The sequence below is a fragment of the Puma concolor genome, chromosome C2 (genome assembly GCF_028749965.1).
Source record: "Puma concolor isolate L17-30 chromosome C2, mPumCon1.1.hap2, whole genome shotgun sequence".
NCBI classification, from domain to species: domain Eukaryota; kingdom Metazoa; phylum Chordata; class Mammalia; order Carnivora; family Felidae; genus Puma; species Puma concolor.
The window spans coordinates 119,465,014-119,478,575 of record NC_141675.1 but is presented as its reverse complement, the minus strand read 5'-3'; the positions used below and the strand labels follow the sequence as shown (position 1 = coordinate 119,478,575).

General features: G+C 36.8%; 1 protein-coding gene and 1 long non-coding RNA gene across 9 annotated transcripts in view; one reads left to right on the top strand and one right to left on the bottom strand.

The window, feature by feature from the left end:
* ZNF654 (zinc finger protein 654) overlaps positions 1-13,562 on the top strand; it is a 97,411-nt gene that overhangs the window by 72,797 nt on the left and 11,052 nt on the right. For all 4 annotated transcript variants that reach the window (XM_086675680.1, XM_025913503.2, XM_086675681.1 and 1 more), the window contains 2 exons: positions 2,207-2,409; positions 3,089-3,228. In XM_086675680.1, coding sequence (XP_086531806.1) covers positions 2,207-2,409; positions 3,089-3,228 — 343 coding nt within the window. The remainder of the gene's footprint in view (positions 1-2,206; positions 2,410-3,088; positions 3,229-13,562) is intronic.
* LOC147577508 (uncharacterized) overlaps positions 5,081-13,562 on the bottom strand; it is a 25,325-nt gene continuing 16,843 nt past the window's right edge. For 2 of the 5 annotated variants that reach the window (XR_015240360.1, XR_015240364.1), the window contains exon 4: positions 5,081-9,079. This is a non-coding gene — a long non-coding RNA (uncharacterized LOC147577508). Of the gene's footprint in view, positions 9,102-13,562 lie in introns of all 5 variants that reach the window. The other 3 variants (XR_015240362.1, XR_015240361.1, XR_015240363.1) reach the window with 3 other exon arrangements.

The window sequence follows — 13,562 nt, the reverse complement described above, 5'->3', positions numbered from 1 at the left end:
TGGAACTCTTTGTCAGTTTTTGTCACCACTACTGCATATCCTATACCCAGCCCAGTGCCTGGTACAGAGTAGGTACTCAATATAAGTATTTGTTAACTGAACCAAGTGACCATCTGAGGAATGTGTAAGTGAATGAGTGACGAGTTGAATGAATTCCAAGTACTCTGGAGCAGTATTTCCCAAACTTCATCCATTAGTAGAAGTTGAGTTTTATCTCATCCCTGAACGACCTGCATGCTTTGGTATCACCTCCTTCCAGCATAGATCCGCTGTGTTTCCTGTGGGCCAAAATTTCCTTTTGAGGCAAGAGGCTCTGTCAATTACTTCTAGGTAATTCTTTTTAAAAACTGTTTGCCATATTGTTCCTGAGCCCCAGAACATTTTGGATCATCAGAACTTAGAATGTAAACTCAGCAGTAGTGTAATCAGAAAAAGCATGGAAAACATTTGAAAGCATGGAGAGAGCCCATGGAGTGCAATTATAAGATGGCCAGAAAGAAAAGACAAGACTTCCCACCCTTGTTCTGGTGAGGATACTTCACACCACATATTGTGCTGAGCAGGTTAGGATCTTTCCATTTGCCTCAGGTTAATAAGGGTTGGGGGTAGGTTTTGAGTAGAGTTGAGTGGAGAAGGGGCTATGCTTCTCCAGCTTAAGAGCAAGTCAACTCCAGATACAAGTGTGGAGGACTGTGACAGAGATAGGAGAGAAGATGACGAAAGAGAGAAGATCAGGAGAAGTAGTTAAAAGTGGTGGGCTGAGATAGGAGGTAGAATAAGACTAGAGGAAAGAGCTACAATATGTATCATAGTGTTATAGTGGTAAATACCCAGGGCATACAAGGGAGACTGGAACTTGATGTGAGGGTTTCAGAAAGGAGTAAAAAACTGAAGAGGGAGGCAGTTGGAACTGAGGAGGAAGAGTTGTACCATCGAGGAAAAGCATATAGAGTCAATATAGGGAAGGCAAGGGTGACAGACTGAAGAAAACTATGAGGAGCCTGGGGAATGTGGTCAGATGGCACAGAAGCTAGATGAGGAGCTTGAAAAGGAGAATAGAGAAGAAAGCTTGGGCTTTTAGGCTTCTCTGACTAGGAGCTAGAACAAATCTGTTGGTTGGTGTAAGGGCTGATGGTATGTCTCTCTCTCTCTCTCCCTCTCTCTCATCCTTACGTATATATTCCTTTCATACTTCCACTAGCATACCTCACTTTGGGAAAAGCTGCTCTAGAGCCTCATTAATATGGATGACTCTCCTCTAGTTGGTGACCATTAAGATAAAGACCAGTCTGAAGTTTATCTTTGTATTAACTCTATAAATCATTGTCTGCTTATCATATGCTGTAAACGGAATTGCAAGGCACATGTTGAAGCCCAAATAAAACATCACTCATAGGAATTTTAGAAGCTACTGATTAAACATACACAAGTAATGAAAACATTTTGATCTGAAATCATGAAATGTGGATCCCTGTTCCTGCTCTGCCACTTATTCTTTGTCCTTGGGCAAGTCATTTGACCTCTCTGAGTCTCAGTTTTGTGATCTGTGAAAGAAGTATTATGATACCTGTCATAGGTTGTTGTTAGGTCTAAATAAACTTAGGTAGATAAAGGTGTTTTTATGTTTTTAAGTTGTGTAAAGTATTAATTAGTAATTATTCTTAGTGATACATATATTAATAAGCAATCCTTTTTGGTACTACTTTTGGCTTAATTTTTGATAAGAAGTAATAAAACATTTTCCTTAATTCACATTACTTTTCTCTATACATCTAAATCAATGTGGTTTTAATGACAAAATAGGATTCAGCCTTTTAACCTTATGTGAATGACAATATTAGGCAACAAAATATAAAGTACATAAATAGACTAGAAATTCCAGACCCCATGTTATCTGAAACATATTTTAACATATTAGTGAACTGAAAAGAGAGTATTTCATTTTTTGTTAAAATTTTTTCAGTTTTTAGACTGAAAAGAAATCAAAAGATACTTCTTGAGCAGTTTTGGTGTTACTCTTATTTCCATTTTTCCAATCATATGACTGAATATTATTTTCATAAATAAACTCCTACTAAGGAATATGCTATTTAGTTAAATAACCACTTAATCTAATTAGATGCCACATGTTAGTGGTAGAGTTTCAAACAACAAAGTTTGAGAATCTTTTCTTGAGAGTAATAAGTTTGTTTTCTTTTTAATATAGTGAACAAATATTTAAGTTCTGAAAATCCACTGTTCTTTGAACTACGTGCCAGATACCTAATTGCTTGTGAACGCATACCTGAAGCAATGGCTCTTATCAAATCTTGTATAAATCACCCAGAAATCAGCAAAGACTTGTACTTCCATCAAGCACTCTTCACATGTCTGTTTATGTCACCTGTAGAAGATCAACTATTCCGGGAGGTATTGTTTGAGATTATGTTTGCCTTTTACTATTTTAACCTTATCAAAAATAAAAAAAAAAAAAGTAGCCCATTCTTGTAAAATTCCTTTTACAGTAACACCAAAGGTTTTAGGATTACATTATTTAGATGTGTTCTCTTTGACACTATTCTTTAAGCTCACATTGAATTAGACAATCTGAGATTGACAATTGATGAAATTAACAAAGCATTCATCAATAAGCATTATACATGTTGAGCTTATTGTGTGACAGAAGAGGTTAAATAAAAATAGGAAGCATTTTAAATAAAAATTTAAATTAATTATTCAGCACTTGTTTTGTAAATACTTTTATAAAGTATTTTGCCTTTTAATAAAATATTAAGAAATTAAATGCTCATGTTTGTTGTTTTCGTTTGTTTGTTTTTTTTTTTTTAAGATGAAAGAATCTTTTCCTAATATAGAACCTATTCACTTACAAGTTGTGGACATTAATGAGATTAAAAGTAGTTATAAATTGCAGGTGCTAGATAGTAAAACTATGAAACCATGAAAATATTTCTGTATAATTCATCATTGTTTTTGTAGAAGAAAACCAGAAATTTAAATTTTTTCCTGAATGTTTAATCCAGACATTTAATGCAACTAGCTTTTTAGGTATTTTTAATGATATGAACTGATTTTTCTTTTCCTCTTATAGCATTTATTGAAAACTGATTGTAAGAGTGGAATTGATATCATCTGTAACACTGAAAAAGAAGGCAAGACTATGTTAGCTTTGCAACTCTGTGAATCCTTTCTTATTCCGCAGCTCCAGAATGGGGATATGTACTGTATCTGGTAAGTGTCCCTAATATGGAAATTGAAATGGTAAGATGGGGAACAAAAGGAGAACTGGTTGGCAGAATCTGGACTTTATGTTTTAAAAAAAGTTCTGTGAAAATGTTAAGCCACATTTTAAAAATTTACTGTGCAAGAAACAACAGTAAGTTGTAAGATCTAAAAATTAAAAAAGACAATGACCATGTGCCAGTAACTGACAGTATAAATGTTTAATGTATTATAATGAAACAATTATATTTTAAATCAAATGTGGAATTTAGTTTTTTAAGACTTTATTTTTTAGAGCAGTTTTAGGTTTACAGTAAAATTGAGAGGGAGGTACAGACATTTCCCATTATATCCCGATCCCCACATATACATAACCTTCTCCATTATCAACATTCTCAGAAAAAAAAACAAAAAAACAAAAAAAAAAATTACTCACCAGAAGAGTACTTTTTTTTTTTTTTTTTCTTTTTTTAACCAAGGATGAACCCATAGTGGCACATCATAACCACCCAAAGTCCAGATTCTCTTAGGGTTCACTACTGGTGTTATATATAATCTATGGGTTTGGATAAATACAGTATCACACAGGGTATTTTCACTGCCCTAAAAGTCCTCTGTGCTCCCCACTTGTTCATTTCTTCTCTCCCTCTCCCAACCCTCACCTCTGGAAACCACTGATGTTTTTACTATTGTCATAGTTTTACCTTCTCCACCATATTGTATAGTTGGAATTATACAGCGTGTAGCCTTTTCAGATTGGCTTTTTTCACTCAGTAATGTACATTTAAGGTTCCACCATGTCTTTTCATAGCTTGATAGCTCATTTCTTTTTAGTGCTGAGTAATATTCCATTGCCTGGATTACCAGTTTATTTATCCATTCACCTAATGAAGGACATCTTGGTTGGTTTCAAGTTTTGGCAATCACGAATAAAGCTGCTGTAAATATCCATGTGCAGGTTTCTGTGTGGACATAAATTTCAACTCCTTTGGGTAAATACCGAGGAGCACACCTGCTGAAATGTATGGTAAGAGTGTTTAGTTTTGAAGGAAACTACCAAACTGTCTTCCAAAGTGGGTGTACTGTTTTGTATTCCCACCAGCAATGTATAAGAGTTCCTGTTGCTCATCCTCACCAGCATTTGCTGTTGTCAGTGTTACAAAATTGGGCCATTCTAATAGGAGTATAGTGGTATCTTGTTTTAATTTGTATTTCCCTGATGACGTATGGTGGGGACCATCTTTTCATATGCTTGTTTTTTTATCTGTATATCTTCTTTGGTGAGGTGTCTGTTAAGATTTTTGGCCCATTTTTAAATCAGATTGTTAGTTTTCTTTTTGTTGAATTTTAAAAGGTCTTTGTAGATTTTGGGTAATAGTCCTTTATCAGATGTGTCTTTTACAAATATTTTCTTCCAATCTGTGGCTTGTCTTTTAATTTTCTTGATATTGTCTTTCACAGAGCACAGTTTTTAATTGTAACAAAGACGAGCTTATCAATTATTTCTTTCATGGCTCATGACTATAGTGTTGTAAAAAGGCATCATCGGGGCGCCTGGGTGGCGCAGTCGGTTAAGCGTCCGACTTCAGCCAGGTCATGATCTCGCGGTCCGGGAGTTCGAGCCCCACGTCAGGCTCTGGGCTGATGGGTCAGAGCCTGGAGCCTGTTTCCAACTCTGTGTCTCCCTCTCTCTCTGCCCCTCCCCCGTTCATGCTCTGTCTCTCTCTGTCCCAAAAATAAATAAATAAACGTTGAAAAAAAAAAAAAATTAAAAAAAAAAAAAAAAAAAGGCATCACCATACCCAGAAGCTTATCTACTAGGAGTTTTATAGTTCTGCATTTTCTGTTTATGTCTGTGATCCACTTTGAGGTAATCTTTGTGAAAGGTATAAAGCATGTGTCTAGATTTTTTTTTTTTTTTTTGCATGTGGATGTCCAGTTATTCCAGCACCATTTGTTGATGAGACTATCTCCACTCGACTGTATTATTGCCTTTGCTCCTTTGTCAAAGACCAGTTGACTATATTTATGGGGGTCTGTTTCTGGGCTCTTTTCTGTTCTGTTCTCTTGATGTATTTGTCTATTCTTTCACCAATACAACAATGTCCTTATTAGCGTTAGTCTTCCAACTTTTTTCTTCAATATTGTATTGGCTATTCTGGGTCTTTTCCTCTGCATATAAACTTTAGGATCAATTTGTTGATACCCATAAAATAACCTGCTGGGGTTTTGATTGGGATTGAATTTAATTTGTAGATCAAGATATTGACATCATGACAATATTGAGATTTCCTATTCATGAATATGGAATATCTCTCCCATTTTAGTTTTTTGATTCATTCATTAGTTTTGTAATTTTCCTCATGTAGACCTTATATGTATTTGGTTAGATTTATGCCTAAATATTTCATTCTTGGGATGCTAATATAAATGGTATTGTATATTAGTTTGTGAAAACATTTAAAAAAATGTTAATGTTTATTTATTATTGAGAGGCAGAGCATGAGAGGGGCAGAGAGAGGGGGAGACACAGAATCTGAAGCAGGCTCCAGGATTCGGCTGTCAGCACAGAGCCCGACATGGGGCTTGAACTCACGAACTGAGAGATCATGACCTGAGCTGAATTCAGATGCTTAACTGACTGAGCCACCCAGGCGCCCCAGTTTGTGAAAACATTTTTAAAGCTACTTAAAAATGATTAGTAGGATATATGAAACATCAGGTTTACCAAGAAATAATGTAATTTAGAATGCATATTAGAATGTTTTTAGTATATATCTTCAAATCCTTTTAGGTGAAATCATGAATAATTCTAAAAGATTCTAATAACTTCTGCCTTCCTTTTCCCAGTTCTCATGCGCGCACGCACACACACACAGACACACACATCCTACCACTTGGACATTTTACTTTTTTTTTTTAAGTTTATTTATTTACTTAGAGCATGTGCACACATGTGAGGGAGGGAGGGGCAGAGAGAGGGAGAGAGAGAATCCCAAGCAGGCTCTGCCCTATCAGCGCAGAGCCAGATGTGGGGCTTAATCTCATGAACCGTGAGATCATGTGACAGATGATCTCAAGAAATCAAGAATTGGACACTTAACCAACTGAGCCACCCAGGCACCCCAACATTCATTAATTCTTAAAGGATAACTAGGTTTCATTTGCCCAACATAATAATCTAAAATGATATGGGCTTATATAAGACATTTTTAAATCAATACTTTTGAATTTTAAATTCTAAAATACATATTTATTTTTCACAAACATTCTTATTAATAGATCAGCTTAACATTAGTGGCAAATTTTAATAGAGTAGAAAGCCTTCAGTATATATTGTCTCTATTTAAAGTTTGTTTATTTTTCTTAAGAAAGAAGTTCCAGGACTGATGTCACTGAAGATAAGAAAGTTAAGAAATAAGATAAACTGCTAGGTTATTTGAATTGTTCATCCTGGTGGTTACAGCATGTTAAATTAAAGTTATATATTGGTTTGAGAGTGGTAGTGAGAAAAATTATCCAAAATAGTGAGTCATGAGATATTTGGGCTTTAAAAGGATACCACATTCCTAAGAACACCAATATTTATCTCTTAGGAATCAGTGAAAAAAAATCTTTTTTATGTTTATTTTGAGAGAGAAAGTGTGCGTGTGTGCACCCCCACAACAGGGGAGGGTGGGGCAGGGGAGGAGAATCCCAAGCAGGCTCTGAGCTGTCAGTGCAGAGCCCGACATGGGGCTCAATCTCAAGAACTGCAGGATCATGACCTGAGCCGAAAACAAGAGTCGGATGCTTAACTGACTGAGTCACACCCACACTCCCTGGAATCGGTCAAATTTAAATACATGTTTTACATGATATGTTTCCGTCTATCTAGTTTATTTCTCATAATAGTTTTTGAAAACTATCACCATAACAGGATTTCACAGAGCGATTTACAGCATGGACCACAGCTATCAGGTACCATAAACGTAAGACATTTCAGTCATCAGTGTTTATTCATATACTTTCTCTCTGTTGTCCCGATTGCCACACTCTCCACTCTCCAGAAAACTGTCATTTTCATAACCAGTTCCCAGACTATCAGGTCTGTCAAACTTTAGCACTCTTCTGTCCCATGCATCACCCCCTAACCCCACCATATACACACATAATTATAAACTGGTACACGCATTAAGCAATCTTAAGGAATTTAAAATCTGTCATTCTGATATCAAGTAACTCTTTAAAAACTTTAGTAAGCATAAGGTCACACAGAAAGCTTGTTATTTAATGCAGGTTTTCATGCCTATTCTCAGAGCTTTTAATTTCATAGTGCTGGGTAAGGAACTATACTTTTTAAAATCTTTCCTCTTTGACATTTTAATTATTATGTGTAGTGGTATGGATCTCCTTGGGTTCATCTTGATCCAAATTCTCTGTGCTCCTGAGCCTGGATGTCTCTTTCCTTCCCCAGGTTGGGAAAGTTTTAAGGTATTATGTCTTCATTCTTTTGGGACCCCTGTAATGTAAATGTTTGTTTACTCAGTGTTATCCAAGATAGCCCTTAAGCCATACTCATTTTTTAAAAATTTTATTTATTTATTTATTTGTTTGTTTGTTTGTTTGTTTGTTTATTTATTTATTTATTTATTTATTTATTTATTTTTCTCTTTCTTTGTTGAAGTCCTGAGTTTATGACCGTTACTTTGAACTCTTTATCGGGTAGATCGCTTGTCCCTGTTCTATTTAGTTCTTTTTCTGAGGCTCTGTCTTGTTCTTTCATTTGGAGCATATTCCTCTGTCCCCATTTGCTTGACTTTCTGTGTTTATTTCTGTGAATTAGGTGGAATAGCTACTTCTCCTAAACTTGAAGGAATGATCCTGTGTATGGTTATCCCCTGTGTGGATTGTGTGTGCCTGATGACTTTGGCTAGCTGGCTAGAGCTGTAGCTGTCATAGGCTGGATGTCCTGGGACTCCCTGTGCTGGGGCCATGCTGGTGGGACGGTCAGAGCTGAAGTAGGTGTAGGCTGGGCTGCTCCTGGGGTTTTCTGCACAGAGGGCACACTGGCAGGACAGCTGAAGCTGAAGTGGGTACGAGGTGGTCTCAGGGCTCTCTTGTGTTGTGGGTGATAGCAGAAGCTAAAGTGGGTGCAGGCTGAGGCATCCTGGGGCATTCTGTGTGGGGTGCCCTTTTCGGGCAGCTGGAGCAGAAGCAGGTGTGGACCACAGTGTCCTGGCAAGTTGTCTGGAGCTTAAGTGGTGTGGGTCTGGAGCGTTCCAGGGTGCTTTGTACCTGTGTTACCTTGTCAAGTAGTCTTGAGCTACAGTGAACACTGACAAGGGTGACCCGGTATGCACTGTATTGGGCCTCCTTAGTGAGACAGTTGGGGCAGGTATGGGTAGAGGACCAGGGCTCGTTGAGGTGGTAGGGTGTCTGGACCATGCTTCTGTCCATGCTGTCAAGGTGGATGGGGAATGTGTAAACTGTGGTGCTTGACAGCCCCCCTGACCTAGAGAAAGTTCCAGCAGTCTCCCTGCCATTTGGCAGAGTTCTAGGGCTAGATCCTTTATATTCTAGTTGCCCTTTTAAACTGCAACTTTTTTTTCTGTACCTCAGAGCAGATGAATCTGCTCATAGTCCCTTATTACTGTCCCTCCCCACTGCAGTTTACAGGGGTGAGAGTGGGGATTCCCTATTACCGTGTCTCCGTCTTTCTTGCCATTCTCTATGTGGTCGCTCTTACTTTTGTTGTTCAGCTGTTCAGTCAGTCCTCAGTTCTTCAGGAGGAATTGCTCTCTGTGTAGGTGCAGATTTGTTGTGTCCCTGGAGGAGGTGAGTTCAGGGTCTGCCTACGTCACCATCTCGGACCTAAATTCTTAAAATATTTAAAAGAATACCTAGAAGATGAATTTAATGATAAACTCATTTAATATTATTTTATAGATTAAAATCTTCAGACTCAGAGATAGAGTCAAATAGCTAATTAGTAGCAGAGCTGGGTCTAGAAATTAGTGGACTTATCTTCCAGGGAAGTATATTTTTATTTAGATTATGCAAATTCGTATTAAAAAGTTTACCATGTAAATTGGAATTTCAAACAGAGGAGGGGATCAGGAGGCAGTGGTAAGACAATTTTAAATAGTTTTTAAAGAGTTACCATTTCTTGATATGTAGTTATTCTGAAATATAATCATGACTGTTAAAGTAGATCTTTTCCTATGCGTAAAGGAATGTTCTGACTTTGACTATATTAAGCCAACAGAATATCTTTAGCCTCTTCATTTTAATATACTCATAAGTAAACTGAAATCCCAAATACAAACAAACAAACAAAAATGCTTTCTTCTTTTGGCTAACCATTTTACTATTTAGGGAGGGATCTTAAAAATAGAAGAGTGCCTATCTTTCCTGCCCCCACCCACTGGCACCTTCTAAGAATAGAAGCTGGGTGTGTGACTCCCAGCTGCCTAACTGGAAAGGAATCTTCAGCCTGTTCCTTTGTCCGTCCTTCTGAGTGGGCGGGGTACTGATTACCTGCTCTCTTATTTCTTCTACCTCTCCTCAATATTTCTGAATGCTGGGGTCCTTTTCTCTTACTTCTAAAAGTTGATTTTCACCATAACTTGAAGAGCAGGATTCTTTCATGCCTCCGAGGTCTGTGTTGTCTGTTTCATTTTGGCTTTTCCTATGAACCAGCTTACCTCATCTCCCCCGTCTCTGAGGACAGAACCTGATCCATAGTCCAGTTTTGCTCTATCTGAAGCCAGTAGAGCAAGCAACCAACCCCATCTCTCTGCCATTTGCTAACAATAACAAGTAGTAGTAATAATAACAGCAGCTACTAATATCTTCTGAGTGCTTCCTATAGTCTGTATTTCATATATACATTCCCATGTAAATAATGCCATGTAAATAATGAAGTAATGAAGTAAATAATGAAGCTAAGATTCAAACCCAGGCAGCCTGACTCACAGCCTCTATTAAATATTACTTACTATAGGGGCGCCTGGGTGGCGCAGTCGGTTAAGCGTCCGACTTCAGCCAGGTCACGATCTCGCGGTCCGTGAGTTCGAGCCCCGCGTCAGGCTCTGGGCTGATGGCTCGGAGCCTGGAGCCTGTTTCCGATTCTGTGTCTCCCTCTCTCTCTGCCCCTCCCCCATTCATGCTCTGTTTCTCTCTGTCCCACAAATAAATAAACGTTGAAAAAAAAAATTAAAAAAAAAAAATAAATATTACTTACTATAAATAGATCAAACATAAAAAAAATGTATGTTGTAAAGGTGGCTGTAGACCCTGTTATAGCCTACATTCTCTGCAGCCTGTTACTTGATGATTTTATTAGTAGCTAGTACCTGGGAAATGTGTTTGTGTACCATATAGGAGCTATGTTTTCTAAAGGACTTCTATTTGAGAAGAAAATGTAAGCTTCATCAACACTGTTTGCTCATGAGCAAAGAAGACTATTGTGGGTTTTCAGAGCATTTTGTTTTCCTTCAAAATCTAAAGTACAAGTAAAACCCGATACCCCTTTTATAAATTCAGTCAAAATGGAGCTTCATAATCATATCCTGAGATTTCTGCTTTCCCTACTTTTAGAAAGCTAAAATCCATACTGGCAGCCCTTTCCTGGCAAATTTATTAGAATCTTGGGATTACATTTTTTTCATCAAGTTTCATCCTGAATTAACAGAAACAAAGGGAAATGAGATCTCTCTCTTCAAAAAAGAAAAATAATAATAGTGTACCCTAAGGATGTCTATTAGGAGTCTCAATTTATTTTTTGGAGCAAGTTGGAGAATATATACATTTCTAATATGTTAAACATTGATCTGTGTAATAATGAGTGCAATGAATACTCTCCCCTAATTTCCAACTATCATTTTTTATTTTTTGTCTTTAAATCTGTTGCAGAGATCTGCCAGGTCTTCTTAAACACAGTAATCTGCTTGCCTTCTATCTCATCCCTTTGTTTATAAAATACCCCTTATTTAGAATGTCCACCATCATCTTATACATCATTCTGGGTCTGCAATTTCCCTTAATAGATTTCCTCAAGAGGCTCCCTCTAAATGCTCTTAGCATTTAGGAAGACATTTTTTTTTTTTTTACCACTTTATTAAGTAGCAAATATTTGTTGAATAAATCTCACTGGTTGGTACTATTAAGATTATAAAGATAAGGAAAGAATAAAGGAAGTTAGTGATTTATGAAACATCAGTACATACCAGACATTTCACCTAGGTGTTTTCACTTAACTGTCCATTATTTTTATGTCTAAGAAAACTGGATAAAAGAGATAAAAGCCACCTAGCTGGTAATAAAATGGAGTTAGAATTTATACTAGTCAATTTGCAAGTGATAGCATCCTATGTCTAATTAGTTTAGGAAAAAGTTAGTGCACATGGAAAAAATACTGGGTCATGACAAAAAAAGGGGAAGGATAGAATAGGTCCCCAAAGATAACTGCTTCCAGGGACACTGATTTTTCTGCCAGTTGACTTCATTCTCTCCTGTTGCAGACCGGAAGGAATGTCAACAGTCTCCAGCCTTCATAGTTTAGAGTTGAGAACATTCCAAGGACTCTGACCGGCCTGACTGGGGTCAGTTTCCTATAATTAATATCGTAAGGAGGGTGAGGACGGTCACATAGTTCAAATGGTTACTGGGGTTCCAACCTTGTGTAGTAGGTTATTTCCAGGAAAAGATGGCTCACTGTGAACTGGGTAATATCACACCATTTAGTATAGAATGCCCTAATGAGAAATCTCTTATTCCCAGTCTCATGTTTTTGCCACTACCTCCACTATACAATGTGTCACTGAAATTAACAATGGGGATTAACAACAGTTGGGGGAACAGGCCCCATAAAATATCAACAAGGAAATACATGAAAGGCATGAAACCAACAAGAGGGATAGATCTATTCTGAGGTAGTTATCACTTTAGATTGGGGTATTGTGAAGGCATTCACGAAGAAGGGGTATTTGATAATGGACTCTGAAAGATAAGCTCATCTTAGAAATGAGTTACTTTCTGAGTACAGCAATTAGCATAAAAAAAATGAGAATAAACAAAGTACATTAACTAACCTTGAAGAGTGCCCAGGATTATAATCCTATCCCGACTCCAAAACCCACGTTTCTGTTGCTGTTAATACTATGTGACATATGGAATAAGCACTGAATGAAATTATTTGAAAGTCTGGAAACAGAGCAGTTTAGCAGCTGTAGAAGTGCATATGTAAAATTAGAGGGCCTAAGGTGGTAGCACTGAGAAAGAATGGTATGGCTATGGGCAAAAATATAATTTGAATACAAAGGCTGTGGAAAATAAACAGATTAGAACCTAACGAGGAATGTTTAGTGTCATTGACTGACCTAGCAAAAGATAATCAATTTTGCAGGAGTATTATTCATTCTAAGTGGGTTATGGTGATAGAAAGCAATCTAAATTGAAATACCCAGGAATGGAAATTGGGAAAGAAGTCAGAGCTACAGATTTGGGAGCAAAGTGTGAAACCTGGTGAGCTTTTATATGCAAAAAAAGTGGGGTTGTGAACTGAAACTTATTAACACCCATACAGCTAGAAGAAGATGGAATTAGAATTTTGGTTTTACTACTTCTGTGTTGCTTGCCATTATTTTCTGTTTTGTGCTTTCTGTATTGTCTCTCTAAGTAGACTATGTACACCTTCACGATAGTAGTCAAGCTATCCTTAGACTTAATAGCTGCATGTGCTGGGCTCAAAGTACATGCTCAGTAAATCACTTAAAAAAAAAAACAAACAAACAAAACAAAACCATTTTCATCAATTATCTTAATACTTTTTAGATTATGATGCTTTATGTAACTTGACACACTTTAAAGAATTCTAATTTACTAGAATGGGATACCTAAACATATCAATTATATGTTGATTTCCTTTGCCTCAAGACCCACTGTTCCTCCTTTGTCCATCTAATAACCTTGGCCACATCTTAGAAACCAATCTACCTGTGAAATGCTTTAAATGGCCCATAGCTTTTCTGTTTAAAAATACTATATCTTAAGGAAGAATAGATGATCTTAAACATAAAATTTCAGAATCAGTACTACAGTGTCTTACACTTTAAACCTATACCACAACAGGTATCTTAATAGATTGAAAATGAAAAACATGGACATATCTTTATAGAAAGTATACAAAATTGATTTCTAAATTTACAAGTAAAGTATTAATTAAAGGTCAAAGTTTATTTTTTTAAAGTAATATCATTGATATAGGTACACCGGGATTAGAATTTATCATGTACTAGAGGTGCCTTGGGTTTGTCAGCATATGATTGGAATTCATTCCTTATCACTGAAGATTACAATTT